Consider the following 19,589-nt stretch of genomic DNA (forward strand, 5'->3'; position numbering starts at 1 on the left):
ATTACACAATGTCCCCTCCATTCTGTGAGTTTTAGTATCTCAGCCAATCAAAACCAACATCAGGTATCAGCATTAAGACCATTTTGAGTCCTTTGAACTAGCAACATTTTTAATCAAAATGCAAGACACCTGAAATATGACACCAAACCAAATTCTGCTCTCCTTTGTAATTGCAGCATTTTACACATTGCTATTAATAGAATTAAGCTGTTTGTGTGTGTGTGTGTGTGTGTGTGTGTGTGTGTGTGTGTGTGTGTGTGTGCGTGTGTTTTCTTTTCAGCAGCGCCAGGGAGGCTCAGGGAATGGGAAGGTTGGAAGCTTGCTAGAGCCCAATACAGGGCAATCCCGATCGAAAAGCTGCATAACACTTGAGACTTGAGAGATACAAGTATGCGTTCCAGGAGAACAACGACCATAAACATGTAGCCAGAGCTAAATAGAAAGATCTAGACCAAAGCATATTCATGTTTTAGAATGACCCAGTCAAAGTCTAGACTTCTGGTCTAGACTATTCAATTTGTGGAAGAGAACAAAGAATGAAGAATGGAGAGTAATTTTAGTTTCTGCATGCGCAAAGGTGATAGGGACACAGCAGAAAAAAACTTGCAGTTGTAATAGCAGCAAAACGTGGCTCTACAAAGTGTTAACGCTATACTTGTCAGATTTTTATTTATAAAAAATTGTGAAAATCATGTAGGATTTTCCTTTCACTTTCCAATTACGTGCTAGTTTGTGTTGCACATTCACATAAAATTGTCATAAAAGTTCTAGGGGCGTGAACAATTGTGCAAGGCGCTGTATTTAAGCAGTTAGATAACTGGACCCCAAGCAGCTTGAAGGAACAGGATGCAACATAATCAGGCTGACAATTTAACTAAAAAAAAAACAACTTAGAAGTTATACTGAAAACTCCTCAGGGGCTTAATTTCACACAGATAATTAAGAATACTGCTGCTGAAAGTACTGGCATATTTTATTTTGGCAGCATTCAACCACTTCTTTTATGACTTACATAAACCTTTCTAAAGTTTCATTGGAAATGCTTGAAATTTACTCAGACAAAGCACACAATTTAAAAAACCCCATAGTGAGGAAAAAATATGTCCATACCATCTGTCTTATACAAATTAAACCCATCACAGCACCTTTTATCCACCTCACCCGTTCACACACTTTAATACTTGATAGTTCACCTTTGCTCTCGCAGACTGATCAACAGGGTTTATAATATATAGTGTTTATAATATTGAAAGTGGGGGTTGGAACGGCAACGGGGACATTTAGCCAAGTACAAATAAATATTGTGTATGTCATGTTAGGGAAGGTGGTGTGAGAGAATATTTGTTTAGAAATGGACAGAAAAGGGGTAATAAAGAAAGTAGTTATTAAAAAAACGTTTTTTACAAAAATCATCAGTGATATTAAAAGAAAAAATCTAACTTACGGCCAAATTCATTTTAAAAGTGGATCAAATCCGTAATACATGTGGAATACACTTAGATGCATATCTGTGCCCAAGTGCCCGACAAAGAAGTCCTGATTATTATTTAATCAAATGAGAAACACATTACACCTGCTTGTCCAGATCTACAGCAGCAGCATGAACATGTTCTGTTCAGCTGAGCGCAGGTAACTGAAGGGCAAACAAGGTTCGACGGCCCAGGTTTAAAAATCTAGGGTTTCGAAACCACAAAAAATTTAAGAGACAAAGGAGAAAGTGCGTCGAGTGACCAGAATTTTCTGCAGCTCCTACAACTGTTGCTGCGCAGTCCTGCTCAGATAGCTGAAAGATGGATTCTAATTTTCTTTCTTACCAGAAAGACAAATTGGGCTAAAGATTTTTGGTCGTGAAAAGCATAGACAGTCTTAGTGTGGGAAGGGAGTGCCACACAGCACTGTTATAATGGTACTGCAGCTTTAAAACAGGAGTTCACAAGATATTCTCCGCTAAGCAACAGACTGCAGGCTAGCTACCCAGGAAGATAACTTTGCTCATTAACCAGCTAATATTCACTTGATATTGTGTCACTCTGGACAGACAAGAACTGCAGAAGGGTAAAATTATCTGTACAATAAGCACTAAAAAATTATTACATTTAGCAGCTGTGTAATCTAGGTTTTTGTCTTAGTCTATGTTTCAAAAACAAAGTAATAAATTGTATAGATGACAATATTGTAACTTTAATACTTAATTGGGTTGATCATTTTAGCAGCCGCATAAATAATTGTTGCTTTTCTGTTTCAAATAAAAGCAATTATACAATTTTAAACAATTCAGTTTTAAATATTTGTGTTAATAGAGTCGTATCCTGATTTTGGACTTTTTTTCCACTGAGGGTTATCCTATCATGAGAATCCCATACCATTCTATGCTTATTGCAGCTTACATAACATTGCATTAATACTCTAAAACTTAACACATATACATACACATACAGAAATGTCTCCAACAATTAGTTTCTAAATATCCACATAATAGAACCCTATCTTATCAATACCGTTTAACATTCCCAATAATCACTACATGTTCACTTTGTTCCCAAACTATTTGTTTTAAACTGTAGCTAAAAAATACCTTTTACAGTACCCTTTTTTTCTCCTTTGAACTTTTCCGATAAATGCTAAATCAGTAAATGGAAAATAAAAGCTTACTAAGTAATTTTTTCTGTCATCTAAATGCACATTAAATCCTGCACAAAACTTTATTCATGGCCGTACTCTTGCATGCATGCATGCACAAGTTCTCAATTAACTAACCTGATTAATTATGTGGTTTAAAGATAAAAACCTTGTCTTTCCCATTTTGAAGAATGGATAAAGGGGAAAGATAGATGTGTGTGTGTGTGTGTGTGTGTGTGTGTGTGTGTGTGTGTGTGTGCGTTAAAATGAGTACATCACAAGGAAACAGGAAGTCATTGATAAAGAATTAAACAGTTATTGATGCTCTGATTAGCTCACAAAAGTGAAGAATAAGTTCAGTTTCAAAGTTTTTCAGTTTCATTTATTTTGAGAAGAACTGATGGTGATGCGATAATCTGGACATCAGTTATTATGTTAAATAAAATAAATAAATAATTGATACTTTATTGATCCACGAGGGGAAATTAGACCCTCTGCATTTAACCCATCCCTTATAGGGAGCAGTGGGCTGCCGTTGTGCGGCGCCCAGGGAGCATTCTGGGGCTAAGGGTCTTGCTCAGGGACCCAGAGTGACAATCTGTGGGATACGAACCCAGCCCCTTGTGTCCCCTCCAGAACACAAACCTCCTGCTCTAACCACTAGGCCACCACTCCCCAATAAATGAAAAAAAGATTTTGTTTTCCTTTGAATAAAAGTACATAAATTAAAGGTTGGATTTTTTGTCAATGTTTTTATCTGTAAGATTTTTTATGAAGCTGTTCACACATATTTACCAGGGATGCCAATATCTGTGGAGGCTGCTTTACAACAGACATGAAAAAGAACTATTACTGCCCTCATTTGAAATCAGTTTGCTTAATATTTTACCTATGACATTTGCAAGCCTCACAGGGTACTGAAAACCTTTAACTGACAATTTCAGAGGAAACCTTCATTCTTTTCAACCTACTCCTCTGTACCCCTTAGTGAAAATGTAGCACATTTGTAGAAAATCTATAAAACTTATGATTAAGATAATACGTTTTCATCCCGCAACTGGGAAATATAATTATGTCTCTTACGATGAATTTCTTTGACAATCCAAGAACAACACAACATTCCTCTCACCTTGTTTTCCTATAGTTACACTCTCCAGTTTGTGTTGTTTGTGCATTTGTGTGTTGCTAACTCACCTGAGCTTGTCTGTCAGGTTCCACAGCACATTGGCTGTTGGCATCAGCGGTGAACCATCGTATAAAACCACTGAGGCCCCCACTGCCAGAGCAGACACCAGCCAGTTCCACATCATCCAGCCGGTCTAAGAGAACACACATAGACACAGATCCACAGTGATAAGTTATCTGAAATAAACACTCCTTTTGTTATCAACATGGATAAAGCAGAAGGTAGCAAAATGGACTACTCCCGCAGATGATTGCGTTCCTCATTTGGCAGCGTGCTGCGATACAGCTTTGGCGACGTTCTTCATCGGTACTAATAATACAAATATTGATTCCACTCCGTCGAGAGCATCTGCAGGGCTAAAACAGCGGCTTTTAACAATACCAAGTGGTGGAGAAGCCTTTGGTCAGACATTTGACTTCTCCCAGTCATCAACTTCAAGCAGAAACCAAGGTTTTGAAGTGATTTGGGGCTAGTAGTAAGACAAAATAATTTATTCGAAACCAAAATATGGGCAAATTTAACTGAATAATTGATTTCACCACTTGACATACTAAATAACTCTCAGTTTAAATAAATATCCACAAAACAGAAGCAAAATGCATGTATTAAATGGTTTTTTAAGCAAGGGTTGATAGAAATCCTTCCTATATTGAACCTGCATTTTATGGTCTGTGGGCCACATGTTGTCCTTAAGATGCATGAAAATTATCCACATGAACCTAAATATTATGCATTTAATTTCAAAAACTGTCTTTTATTTTAAAGCATATCTGATTTCTGATGCCACATTAGCACCTTCATAGAGTTTTCCAGCTGTGCGCTATTGTAAGATGCTTGGTATCCTAAGAAATATCAGCTTATGCAAAAAAACGTACTACTAACACAAACTACTATTTAAAATAAGTAACAGGTGGGTTCGTTTTTCATTTGAAAATACACTAGGTTAAGGAACTAGTATCTGTTTTATTATCATGACCGCGGAAACATAATCAATAACCGTGAACACATCATCATATTGGAAACTGTACAAATCCCTTTGAATCATATTTTTTCCTCAAAACCAGGGATCCTACACGTTTCCATTTCAAAAGTCTATATTATTCCAGACTCATGTTTCTAGATTTGCCCCGGCATCTTAACGACTTAAATAGCCGTTAGGTCATTACTGTAGGTTCCATAAACCACAAAACAAAAGGTTCAATTGGCTTCTGATTTTGAGTTTGATAAAGGGACATTTTCTTGCTTTTTCAGTTTAACTCATAGACTTATTATCGCAGAAAAAATTGGAATTCATTAAAGCACAGTTTGCTAACTTTATAATACTTTTATTCTGTTTGTATGGATTCCTAAAAAGAGCTGCTTTAGTGCTTTGTTTAGCATTTTAACCAAATTTGGTTAAAAATATCACAGGTGCAGTTCAAACTGAATTTCAAACTTTCTAGAGTCCAAAAGGGGGGGTTAACCTGCTCTTTATTAAACTTTTGAATTAGTGTGTATTAAGTCAGTGAACCAAAAGCCAAATGGGTAAAATGTTAAAATTAAAGAATGATTTGGCAAAGATAAAGAACAGAATTTAAAATAAATAAAAATAAGCAATATAAATGCATTTATTAAGCATAATATGCTGTGGCCCAAGAGAAAATAAAACAATGTCAGGAAAAATCAAACCTTTTCAACTTATCCAGATCTGAAAAATAATAAAATCAAATTCCATATTTTTTCCCTTTTTCACACTGTACAAGAACTCTGTAAAACTCATGATGGTCAATCACTGGCTGTTGTTGTGTGTTAATCATAAAAACAACTTTTGGTAGTCAGATTGAGGTGTGATCATTGTACTTTCCACCGGCACTCTTACGACCAAAGACACCCTACCACAAATATACACAAGTTTCTGAGATTTCGCTGAAAAAATTGTGCAGTGTGATTGCTAGTGCAACAATTTTATTATAATTGTCCTCTTTGTCCATGAGCAGTTCCACAGCTGTCTCCCCCTCCTCAGAGGAAGTCATTGCTCCCTAATATTGGGAGCAATGACATCCACTTAGATCCCATTCATTGAGATCTGTCAGATTTTTGTGACATGATTCTGCTGCGGAAACAAATCATACAGTCTAGTATCTTCCATTATATGGCGTGAACGGAGTTACTACTAAGATTTGTGATCAAGATCGCACAGCGTACCGCGTCTTGTACGATTTATGTTATCGCAAAGTTTTTGCCAGGCCCAAAGTCTTTAGTTTTTTGAAAAACATTTGATGATCTCTTGAAGGTGCGTTCTCTGTTCTCCTGTCTCTTGAACACTATAGTGAGGTTCCTTCTGTGTAAGACGAGTAAGAAATGAAAACACATGTACTTTCTCAACATTGCGCCATCACGGATGGCACACGTCAGGATTCCAACACTTGTACAAAATGAAAACAGGTTCATAAACCAGTAGAAATAACTTTCTGTCAATATCCTGTTATTTGTATGTCTTTTTTCATTCTGGCATTTTTTTTTACATTACTTTAGATGATGGAATTAAATCCAAAAACAGTTATGCAACAACAATTATGCAGTAAGTATTAAGGTGATGATTTTATGCTGGTAATTACACAGCGGCTAGAATTTTCAGCAAAACATAGTTTAATACGTTTTCATATAGGAGGTGATTAAAACGTAGCTTTAGCACTAAGTTAGTTTTAGATGTTAAATCCTTTTTCTAGACGCAGCCGGACATTTTCAGGCAAAATAAGGTATAGATAAGTTCTTCAGGTGGGACGTTGGTAGCTCTCTAAAGCAGTTTGCGGAAACTCAGATCACTGCATGTGAACCACAAAGAAAATAAATGTGTGGACCTTGCAAGATCAATGTATAAAGCTTTGCTCAATAACTAAATTTAATAAAAAGAGACGACGAGGCTCCAATTGGCAACAATTCTGTGAAAGGAGTTCCTAGTTGTTGTTGTTTTCAGGCTTCATGTGCACACCAATTCTAAGTTAGAAAAGTGTGGGGAAATGTTTGTCTGAGCTACCGCCATGAATGACCTTGCAGATCTGTTGCAGTGAAAGGGAAGTGAAGCGAGTAGAGATGCTATAATAACATCAGTTTAGGAGGTGTCACACCAGCTTTTAAAATCCTTCTGAAACAAAACCCATTAAAATCCACATTTTCTATACTTTTACTGGTGGAAAAGGGGTGCCGAAAGCTTGAGAATAGGTGTCTTGAAGTTGGCTTTAAGATGTTGGGATTTTAAGAGTACTATTAATGATGGCAAAAAAAACAAAAAACAGCAACTTACAGTAGTGTAGTAAATGATGACATCATTGGAGACCATGTTGCCATGGAGAATGTGTTCTTTCAAGTGCTGGATGAGCGTGCCCTAAAGAGAGGAGGAAGTGATTGAGTTTGTTAGAGTGCATCATGTTTTCCTTAATCATGACTTACCATTACCAGTTTACATATAAGGCACTTTTAAAACACTAAGGTTAGCTTTACAGTAAGCAAAGAATAAAAGAACAAACAAACTCAGATCAGAAATGTAATGGCTTTACAGAGTTCTAAGATTAAAACAAGTAAAACCAATAAAAGAACAAATAGACTTGAATCAGATAATAAAAGCTCCCTCTGCATTAAAGGTCAGAAACTTTAACACATAAACTGATTATACAGAACCCTCCACTATTATTGGAACCCACAATAACGTGATGCAGTCCTCTGCTGCAGTACTCTAACATTAAGCCTTGAATAGTGAAAAGTGGCGGCAAAATAAAATTAAAAGGTTTGGTGCTCGTCCAGCCTTGTTTTTCAGAGTTTCAGTAGTTTCAGATGTTTTAAGATTAATTTATCATAGGCTTTTCTTTTACACATCCTTACCAGGGGTGTTAGAATTTATTGCGGTTGCTGCTACAATTTTTTCAATACTTCATTATCCAATTAAGTCTGTTAAAAACAATTTAAAAAAAAAAAATCATATAATATTTGCGGTAAAACTTGCAACTGATTATATTTTCTCCACTGTATACTGTTTGTCCAAAAAAACAACACCGTTTAAAAACCACTAAATCATTTCTTGTATCCTCAGCCCACAGTAAATGCTGTGTTTAACAAACCAAACTATTTGTGGAAAGGTTAAAGTCTTGAGCTCTGCACAGTTGGTTAGGTCATTATTGCTGAAGGAGAGTGTAAACTGTGGTTAGCAATTGTGCATTTTAGGTCTTTTTACAAATTTGCACAGAAACTTTGGCGAGGCTCAGCTGCCATATCCGCCATTTGGTCTGTGCCATTTTACCACTGGCAGGATGTTAACAGAGCCGTAACAAAGCAGAAAGCAGAACAGTACCACAACTAATTGGCTGAGGCAGCAAGGACTACCATTGTCACAATGCGACACGTTTCCGGGAGTGCATTACGGCCCAATTATCGGCCAGATGCAAAGAGGGAGGAAGCACTAAGGAAAGAGATGGGAGATGGAGACAAAGGGAGAGAAAAATATTAGTGTGAAAGAGTAGGTAAAATGTGCAGGTGGGGAGGGAGAAAAAAAATCTAAAAGCATAGAAGTTTAGATTGAAAATCAATGACAAGGATGGAAAAATGGAAACAAAAAAAGATTCTTTAAAGAATGCAAAAATGCTTCCGTTGCAGTACTTCAACTATATGTGAAAAGTGTTATTTTCTAAGTATTAATGTTCTTTTAAAATCTCACATTTATCTGGCACTCTCCCTCTAACAGAGAACATTGTCATTCAAACACTAATAATAGGAAAACAAAGAACAATTGGTCTGCTTATGGAGGTCTGCTGCCATCTTGTGGTGATAGAAAGCGTGACAACATTTTTCTTTCTTCTTTAACCACAGTTGTGTGGATAATAGGTGATATGAGTAAGAAAATAATCTTAAAATGTTGTCTTGTATCAGTTCCTTTAAAACACTGTGTAGATAGAATCAGAAAGCACTGTGGATACAGCCAGAGGCACATTTTAATCAATCAGAGCTCTTAAAAAGAATACATCAGAATCAAAGCAGCAGAGCTACTTCAACATGCTGCCACCTTCAGTGGTGCAATTATACAATAGAAGGTAAATACTACCTTGGAGTGTTGAAAGCTAACAAACTAGTCAGACGCCTTTTAGAACTGAGTCAAACAGAAACATCATATCAGTGGGATATAACGCTATATTAGCAGGTGATTAACAAGTGGGTCTCCATAATTTCACATGAGACTTATTAGGTTTGTTGCCGTTTTTTCCAGCCAAACAGCCTCCCTATGACTACCGTGAGAAAAGTTAGTTGACCCTGCCGGCTATATCAATCTTCCCGGTCAGATGCAACTCTTCAGTGCTCTCAATCTTGACAAAGATTGGCTCAATCCATTAGATTTAGCATCAGGCTGCCAGTTGTGCAACGTCATTGAAGATGGCACGATCCTTTGTTTTCCAGGTCCCACAGTTAGAAAATTGTCCTGGGAGACTCACAGTCAGATGATATATCAAATCAGTTGATGAGGCAGATTGATACAGCACACATCTTACTAGATGGTTAGCTTCTATCACTTCAATGATTTATTTACTTTTCAAACATGCTCACACTGGCATTACTTTATCCTACTACAAGTAAGGAAACCATTACTAAGGAAAACTAAGGAAAACATCACTGAACCTCACATCAGAGAATCTGAATTAAGAACTAATGGCTGGATATTCTCTTTTAGGATTTCTGCTGGAGAGCAGACCTTATGGTTTGATCAAATTCAACTAGTTGCTCAGCTCCTGAAATAGCAAAGAAGCCCCAGACCATAATAGTACCACTGCTATGTTTTTGAGGATGGAGCAGTTTTTTTTGGCAAATGTGAGATGGGCCTTTACGCTCTTCTTGGCCAGCAGTGGGTTTTGCAAATGGATTTTGCCCCAAATCCCAGGGATACCCTGATTTGCAGAGACTCTTTGTTATTGTTGAATTATGAAAACCAGCCTCAACTGAGGAAAGTGAGGCCTGCAGTGCTTTAGATGTTGTTCGCTGGAGCTACAAAGCCAAAAATGTGTACGTCTTTCCAGACCGACAGATGTCAATAATGTTTTTTTCCTCATCTGCTCTTGAATATCTTTAGATCAGAGCATGGTGTGTTTTTTTGTTTTTTTTATCTTTTAGCCTACTTTGTTGTTAGAGTCATAGAGTTGCAATAATCAGGCCTTGGTGTGGTTGTTAAAATCAAACTCAGCTTTCTAAAAACTGCGGGTTAACTACATATGAAAAAGGATTTAACAAAGGAGGCAACTCCCTTTTTAATTAGTGCCCCTTAATAAAGGAAATTATGCTTTTAAAATTGCATTTTATATTTACTGGTGTTACCTTTGATATTAAAATGTGTTTTATAATCTTAATCACTTAAGTCTGAATAAAAAGCAAAAGCAGAAGAATTGTGTAAGTGAATCATTTTTGAAAGAATAAAGCCCTGAAGTAACATGAACAAACCTAAAGGCTCACTGTTACATAACTCAAATTTAAGACAAAATGAGGCACCATGCACAGCCTTTTTGCTAATTTACCATCTCCAAGGTAGGTCACTTGTCACCTGCATTACTATTGGCACAGATACAAAGTTTTTTTTCATCTTTGCATGCTGGTTTGTTTGCAAGATTAGTCTGACCTTTAAAAAAACCCACAGCAATTACATGTGGTAGTGGATTGGGCGATGCACCATCGTGACAATAATGAATCGTTTCAGGTCAATGGTTGGTCGTGGTTAGTTAAATTAAGGTCAGCAGACGGCAAGTTAATTTCAAAAAGGATTAGAGAACTGTAGAATCTGCTGACACGTCTTTTGAAAACACACTGGCAGAAAAATATGATGGGTATTAAATCAGCACAAAAAGATGAAGATCCATAACAAAGTTAGTGAAAGGCCTTTCTGAGTGGCTAATTTAACTAACATATCAATGGAAAAGGAAAGAAGCTATTTTGCAGATGTAGAGTAAAAGTTAAAAGCTGGATCTTATTTTTCTGGAATAGACCACTGTTGTAGCTATTAATAACACAAATCAATAAAAGATAAGAAAATTATATTCCAACAACTGAAGCAAAAAGGAAACAAAATCAAAATAACCTTCAGTAGTTTAAACTGAAAGTCAGACAGAACATAAGTGTTATTTCAATATGAGAAACAGCTGTGTCTAATTCTTGAAAAGCAGTCAGAAACACGAACCCAAAAGCACAAATAAGAAGGCAAATCTGGCAAAAGGAACCACAGCCTGATACATTGATCAGTTAGTGCTTGCATGATGATTTTTGTTTGTCAAATTTAGAGATGATTTGTGTTTCTTACCCCAGCAGAGTGGACCATACATTTAGGAGCTCCTGTAGTTCCAGAAGAGTACATAATAAACAGAGGATGGTTGAAAGGAAGCTGCTCAAACTCCAGCTGAGGGAACTGGTCCCCTTCGCCACGGCCAGACGCCAAAAAGTCATCAAGGAATTCGCTGAACATATTAGAAAAAACAAATACTACATGAAAATAATTCAGTTATATAGGAGAGAAAAAGCTATTCCAAACATCCTTTTTACATGCATTATATTACATTTTAAAACTTCAATAAATCTTTCTTAACACACACCTGTTGGGAATTTTGGAGAGGTTGGTCTCTTCCTTGGACAAAACATAGGGGATCACAACTACTTTATTCAAGTCAGGTAAACCTGAGGCAACAAGACAAGGGGGAAGATGTTGATTCTTTTGGGTTCTCAACATATAAAATGTTTGTCTAAAGCCAAAAAAGCTAATAGGATTTCCCAGAGCCAAGTATGGGTTATCATCATATCATTATTAGTGATTATTTGGATGTTACTTGGATAGAACATAACTGCTAAATATCTTTCATATTGTTAAATCACGACTATTAGTAAAACTCAGTTATGGAAATCCATTCAGCTCTGTTGGCCTCATCCTAAGTAGTATTTTAAATGCCAACAGAAATCAAACATTTTTTAGGACATATTTACCTAATAAAAAACAAAACCTGTACAGAAAAACATTAGATTACATGCAAACATAGTCAACAACCTTTCACAACGTTTATCAGCTTTTCCACGTGGTCGTGTGTTTTGCCGTTGTAAACCACAGCAGCTACTGAGAAGATCAGTTTGGGCTGGATTTGAGAAAATCTGTCAAGGACACCCTGGATGGACAAAAAAGGTTAAGAATTAAAACCCAATTAGTGAGTAAGGACAAATATTGCACTAAAATAACTTTCAAGTCTATAGAAAGACTCAAAAGAATTAGAAATAATATGCACAATATAAAGCAACATATGTTTGACCTACGTCTCAAAGCAATATTATCCATAAACAACATAAATAAATACTAAATCACAGCGAGGTGCATGAAAGCAGCAGTATTCATCAAGATAGTAAAACATAATTCTTAGATCAGCCAGAGGGGGTGGTAACAGATCCCATACAGAAAGTAGACACTTTTTAATGACAGGCAAAGTCGTAAAACATAAGGAGCTCCAGGTGACATAAAAAAATTCTGACATCTCATCAATACCAGCAAATATTATTGTTATAAAAGAATAACATCAAATTCCTCCAGTGCTGATTATAGCATGGTATAACCAACAGTTACCTTAGTTTAATTAGCACATATCTTTGATTAAATTAAATTAATTACATTTTTGAAATCAAGAGTCATAGTTTAGAAAGAGCCACTGGGATAATGTTATGGATTAAAATAGGAATTAAATAAATCTTTCGGCAATAGAAATGTAACATAAATAAATCAGGCCAATCCTCACATTAACCCCAAAATCTACTGATGTGGAGCTCCAAATGGCCCCGATGCTGGCAGCTGCTAACATGGCTTCTACTGCATGGACACCATTGGGCAGGTAACCTGATCAAGAGAAGGTGGGGAGAAAGAAGAGGAAAAACAACCAAAGTTAAAGGAACAAAAAAGAGCACTTCTTGCATCTGACATATTTTAGCAGGCAAAATTAGGACGAATGTGCAAAAAAAAAAAAAAAGAAATCATAAAATGTAAATACTCTATCATGGCAGCACAAAAATGCACAAGTATTCTTCAAGTATTAAAGAGAGAAGAGACTCAGCAATCAGGATCCTCCTGGGAAATTTCTCATGAGTCAGTAATTGTAGTTTATTTCAGCAGAAGGTTAAGATTAGCAGAAACTACTGTAGAAATGTAATTATTTGGTCAATTTTGAACCAAAAGTTAATGCAGTAGTGAAATCACCACATCACAGCTTTAATGCAGCCTTTACTTGACAGAGTCAATCTCCTCCAGATGTCTTGTTCCAACTGGAAAAGATGTGCAAAAAGCTTTGAAATAAATTGATCTTTTATTGCAGTAGCATAATCTTACGCTGAACATATTGTTCTGTAATAGTGAAATGTTTATCTCCTTCACCTTCCACCCCACTGTGCATAATGGCTAGATAAATCCAGGTCTTTCACAGTTCAAGTTTTTTTAAACATTTTTATAATAATGATCAGGCAGTGGATATGTGCAAGTTTACGGCAAGTAGCTTTTTTCATTTGGCCAAATCCTAACGTGTGAAGATGAACACATGTGCTGTACTTAATTGCATGTTTCATCTTTCCCATTTTAAAGCATGTACCCCAAATGTACCCCAGGAAAACAGGGAGGCATGGATCAATATTTAAATGAATTGCAACTTAAAATGTAAAGTATATATTTATTTTGTAGCAATGTACGGCACTTTACACTACCAAACTCAAGAACAATGAACATAAAATGGACAACGGAGATAAAAATATGATAAGAGGCTTCAGGGATAAGAAAGAAAATAAGAGTAAACTTCTTTATTTTGTAATAATATCAGGATCAGGACTTCTTAATTAGTGACTAAATAGTATTTATTAGTTTTAGTGTAGTTTATTTCAAACATGATTGAAAAATAAAACAAAATAGCTTATTCCTTCAATAAAAAAAATCCTGACCCAGGGCAATATATGTATTTTTTCTTCACTGTCACAAACAATGAGAAAACTGACAGCTGGCCAGTGGAAAACAAAGATCAGTAACCTGCCAGGCTTAAAGAAACATTCTTGTCATGAAGCAATTCTGGCAAATAATACCAACCTGTACACCTTTAGTTTATTTTCATCCCACTACAGATGTATCATGTCTCTGCAAAATACTTAATCACATTATTTTGGTGACGTCGGTGCATTCGGGCTATTCCGTTCAGATTTGATTTGAAGTTTCATTTCAGAGGAAGAGAGTCCATACTTTATCATCTCATAAAAGAAATTCAACTGCTCATGCGCAATATGGAAGCTCTAACGCTACCTTTAAAACAGAGGGCTGCCTCACTGATAACATGCATCTAATCTGATCTACTAAAACTATAACACAGCCAGTGGTTCCAACCAAGCAATCCAAACGGTCAAAGGCAAACAGCAACTGTGCCGTGACGTCTGATGAATCATGACTTATCAGATTCGTCTGGTTGCTGCGCCAACTCCTGTTTTAACCAGGAAGCTCATTGAGGCAGGATGATACATTTGGCTGACAGATCACCACCCTGTTACACCGGCTCCACCAGCTCATCTCATAAATCACCCTCTTACAGTCGAACAGGAAAAATTGCATAATGAATCATGATCGCACAACAACATCTTGTTTGACTGCCTTTGTGGCTATTGTGATGAATCACTGTCTTGCTATGAGGTAACGACACAGTTTATACGTTGCTGGAACAGCCTGGTTTAATTATTTAAACATGCACAATTCTCTGAAAGCTAAAGATTTTAGATTTTCTGTTATAGTAATGTTTGGAATAATAAATGTAAAAAGGTTTTGGAACAAAAAAGTAAAGAAACATTCACTTTAAGGAAACAATCAGATCCTAAAAGGACAGAAAAACTTTAGCAGACATTTTAATTATTTGATTTAGAATTTACCTTTCAAACAGTGGACATCCATGGACTTCTTTCTTATGTTACAAAGTGCATGATTGACAAGCCGTCGTTTTAATTTAGTAAATAAGAATTGGTTGAAAATAAAACAATTTTCAGCCCTTAACTCCTGTTAAATTGAACCTAAACAAAGACAATGGATGGCAGCTTTAAGCCCCTTACAGCTCGTACTTTTGCCCTGTGATCTACATGTTACTTATGCCTTGCGATCAACTGAAAAGTCTCAAAATTGCACTGTGGTTAAAGTTGAACCACCAACGCAGCATCCCTGATTCACCTCAGAGGTTAGTCACAAACCAGTAAACACTATGAATTGCAATACCCCTCTCACACTATTGCATATCAACCTTTTGTTTGAATAGCATGGAAGACATGATGCCATAATAAAATATATTTCCCACATTACCTTCATTGCATTTATCCCTGGAACATAAACAATATGATCACGCCACCGACTTTTAGACATGCTGAAAGATTCCACCACAACGTTCACACAACATGTATCCCGCATTTGTGCAGCACTGCTACAGAATCAACACAACTGCGACTCAAACATCATAGCAATGACCTAATAATAGCAATTTCATGCTGTGCCATGCAGATGACACACTGACATTAGGAGGCCAGCGGATTCAATCTGAAGGTGGGATGCATTCTGCTAATAATTATCCAAACACTTGCAGCACTCATAGAGCACTGAAATACCCTTCTGATATTGTTAGTTAATCCTTTAATATGATAAAATAAATAAAAAGAGCTAGTGAATTCACCTAAAACTAAGGTTTTAGTCATGACACTAGAACAACAAATTGTTCCCCATTGTTCTCAGTATACAAGTGTTAGCCACGCCCTCTTGGTTACGCAAATCCAAGAGGCTGCATGCTTTGATAGCGCACATGGCCTGTAATCTCTGCAGATCTCCTTGTAGGCTTTGAAGGGACAGTGATATGTAATAAGGGAAGTGAATTGTGTGTTTATTGTTTAAGTCAGAGTTAGGGTTTTTTTAAGTTGTCACAGCATCCAAAACCTCACGCCACAAGAACAGTTTTTTCCCATCTGCCACCAGCCTTGTTAACAAAGCCCGGAAACCACCTTGACACTCTCCCTTTCCCCCACACCCCCCCTTTTTTTGCTGACAGGACACTTGTAACTTGTAACTCTATGCATTACATTAACGCTCAGGTTGGACTCCTGCTTTACTTGCACCGCCATACTTGCACAATGATCACCTGCACTGTTGTACTGCTCTTGCATCTTATACTGCTCTATATTTACTCTCACTCACTTAAAACTGTGCACATATATTTATATTATATTGTAGATATGTTTGTACTGTTTAATTTGTACTGTATTGCACCGACTACGCCAAAACAAATTCCTTGTATGTCCAAAAACGTACTTGGCAATAAAGCTTTTCTGATTCTGATTCTGATTCTGATCCTATGATTCTTATATGCACAGGTTATCACTTGAGAAGATAGTATTTTAACTAATAACCCTGCAGATGTTACTTGATTCGGCAAACTTTCCACATTTGCTTTGGTTAAGAGAAAACGACTGAGATTTTATAGCATTTCCATAACACTGATTATGTATATTGCCATATGTAAATTCCAGAGAACAAGCAGTGGTTTTGTGTTGAAATGTTCTTTTAATCACTTTAGGGTAATATTAAGGATGATATACCAAAGAGAAGAGCAATTACACTAAACACTGCATAAATGAAAAATGTCTATAAGAGTGTATGTGCATTCAGCCATGTTCTGTTGTAAAGCAAAGTTGATTTCATCAGCTAAGTGCTTATATATCTTCTGGACTGCAGACATTGACTAGACATTTTAGATGCAATCTGGAGACAAGGACATCTCTGCGTCCAACACACACGCACCAAAGTGAGGAAATTATGGAGAGGAAGGAAAAAGAAAGCATAAGCTAGGATCTCTCTTTTCATCTCCCTCTTTCTGTTTCTACAGTCCTCTTCTTCTACCACCCTTCCCCTTTTATCTAATGAAAACCATACAGAGTTTTAGTCCTTCAGCTAATGAATTTCCTGCAATATCCATCTTTTTTTTTCTTTTTATTCTTTTCTTTTTTAACCATGTCCTGTCCGGCAGAGTAGCGCTCAGAATTGTTGTCTGAGTGCCAAGAAATTACCCAACAGATTTACTTTCACAAGCGGAGCATCACAGCTAATGCTGTCGCAGCGACGAGCCCACAGGCCCCACCGGCAGCCGTCCACGCCCAAGCAGATTCAGCCATGGACCCAGAGACCCACACCACCCCCCAAGCAGAGGCCCGACAGAGCCCAGGGGGCCTGGCCCCGGCAAGCAGCCACCTGGAGTGAGCCAGCACACACCAAAGCACCGAGCCCTGGACACCGAGAACCACAAGTACACCAGCAGGCAGAGACTCCAACCACCGGCAGGTAGTGTGGCGGGGAGGAAATAGGCCCCCCATAATATGGGGCCACAATCACCCACTCCCACCCTCATGCATACACATAAAATCACTCACGCGCAACGTAAAGACAAACAACAATGGACGTCATACACTCACTCACACTCCCCATGCATACTCTATACTCCCAGGTCCAGTCCAGGCGCTGGTACCCCCTAGGGGCAACCAGCCCACGGACTCAGGAGGTGGTCACCTTCCCTCCTGGGGCAGAGACAGGCAGACAGCGCCGGCACTGCCCAGACCCGGGTGATCCCAGCCCGGCCCCCTGGGCCATGCAGGCATGCAGGACAACCTCTCCAGGCCAAGCACAACCCGACAGCCGCCCCAGTGCAGTCACAAGACATGCTCCGCCGCCCCACCCACCTGACCGCCAACCGCAGCCCGGCGCCCGACCACGGGCCAGAACCACAGAAGGAAGCAGTGGAAGAAGGCCACTGCAGCACCAGTTACTGGGCACCCCGCCAACTCCACCCCCAAACCCCAGGGGCGCCCCGCCCGCCGGCCACCCGCACCCCCACATGGCGCACCACGGCCCACCAAGCAGTCCAGCCAGCCCTCCACCACAGCGGGGCCACATCCCAATCAATGTCGGCTAAGACCCCCCTACCGGAGCCCGGCAGCCGGCAGACCAGGGCCCAAAGCCAGGGGCAGAGATCCAAAGGAACCCAAGCGATCCCGAGAGAGCCGAAACGCCAGCCCCAGCACCAGACAATCCCCAAGACCCGACCCCCAACCCCAGCCCAGACCCGACTAGAGGGCCCACTCCCTCTCCCGGCCTCCGACCACAGATGGGAAATAGCGAATGGGGGTGTGAAAAGACCCCAAGCCTGCCTCCGCCAGCTCAAATGTGATGTTGATGAGTGTTGTTGTAGTGTGCATTTAAAAAGAAAAAGCAGTGGGGAAGAGGGTCCCAACAAAGGAGGGAGGCATAGGCACATCTGCCGAGCAAAAGACTAGGGACAGGTAACAGGCCCCAAGAACCAACTGAAAACCAGAACCAACTGAAAACCGGGACCAATGTCCAGCCACCTATTGTGAATCCTATTGAATCCTATTGTGTTTTAAAGCATGTATTAAACATGCCATTGATGCCAAGTCTCAGAATAAAACTTGAAATTGGCAAATGCCTAATGCTAAATGATTCAGATAGGTAAGAAAAAGTAAAAATCTTGATGCAACACCCCTAAAGGTTTTTTTTTTTTTTTTTGATTGCTGGAAAGCCATCATAGTATTTATAAATAAGGTTATAACACAGTCCTAACACATACACAAGGAAGCCAACCCTGCCACACTGGGCAGTTGTTAAAGAATGGTTTTAAGGACAGCAATGACTTTTGGAGTTTACGTGGGATAAATGTCACCAAGTGGTGATTTTCTCAATTAGGCATCAGTGAGATGTACTAAACAAGTCAATCTAGAGGACGAATGTCAGTGCTTGCGACAGCAGCTACTGGCAGCTTGACCCCTGAAATCAAAGTAGACCTTCAAAGCTCTACGTATCCCCGCTTCTACACGGAGAGGCAGTTTTAGTGATCAATGCTAATAAATATTTCCACTACTAAAGGGATGGCAGAGGCCAAACATTACAGAAAAGAGTCAAAATCAAGCAACTGATTTTCTTTCATAAGAAATACCTTGAAATTATTAGTAGTGGTTAACAGAGGGGAAACTATTGTGTATATGTGTATTTATGTCTGTTTAGCATGAAAAATGAAAAGATTTTATATAACCTTTCCTACTACCTTTAAATAGACAAAAATATAACCGATCTACTGAAAGCTTTACGCATTTGAAATTTTAAGGTTTGACAAAAGATTTAACTGAAACATCTGTTAATGGCACAGGTTAATAGTTGTGTTAAGCCTATCGGTAGGGCAGATTTGTAACTCAAAGTTAAACTGAACAGATCTCATTTTAAACCCACGGACAGCTTTTTACTCGTGAAACAGATATCAGAAAAACAAATGTCAGTTGGCTAGAGAACCGCGTATGAGTAATCAGGCCTAACCCCAGGTTGATTGTAAAGCTTCGTACCATATTGTGGGCAAAAGATTTGTGTCATACCACACTGGGAAAGGCTGACACAGACAATATGGATTCAAACATAGTTGGTGGGTTTTTTCGTTTTAGAAGACACTGTTTCCGAGGGGTGTTCAAAACTTAAGTGACCAAACATCAATTTTGGTTTCATCATAATTTCATCACTGCGCTGCAATACTCAGCTTTGAGGGGAAACTGCTTCGTTATCAAATAACAACTACATGCAGATATTTGATAAAATCAATGTATAAAATATTATATATTAGTCACATTACTAGCCCTAAACTGTTCCTATTAGTACTGAAAACTCCTAAAATGCAGAAATGAATCTATGTTTTCTGTTGTTTTTTTT

The 19,589-nt window shown here is 38.2% G+C and overlaps 1 protein-coding gene across 1 annotated transcript in view; it reads right to left on the reverse strand.

Moving 5' to 3' along the window:
• aacs (acetoacetyl-CoA synthetase) overlaps window positions 1-19,589 on the reverse strand; it is a 56,259-nt gene that overhangs the window by 26,701 nt on the left and 9,969 nt on the right. The window contains exons 5-10 of the mRNA XM_047382351.1: window positions 12,577-12,674; window positions 11,844-11,958; window positions 11,398-11,479; window positions 11,109-11,262; window positions 7,089-7,169; window positions 3,814-3,938 (exon numbers count right to left, since the gene is read on the reverse strand). Of these exons, the coding sequence (XP_047238307.1) occupies window positions 3,814-3,938; window positions 7,089-7,169; window positions 11,109-11,262; window positions 11,398-11,479; window positions 11,844-11,958; window positions 12,577-12,674 (655 nt within the window). The remainder of the gene's footprint in view (window positions 1-3,813; window positions 3,939-7,088; window positions 7,170-11,108; window positions 11,263-11,397; window positions 11,480-11,843; window positions 11,959-12,576; window positions 12,675-19,589) is intronic.

This window comes from Girardinichthys multiradiatus, chromosome 12 (genome assembly GCF_021462225.1).
Source record: "Girardinichthys multiradiatus isolate DD_20200921_A chromosome 12, DD_fGirMul_XY1, whole genome shotgun sequence".
NCBI classification, from domain to species: domain Eukaryota; kingdom Metazoa; phylum Chordata; class Actinopteri; order Cyprinodontiformes; family Goodeidae; genus Girardinichthys; species Girardinichthys multiradiatus.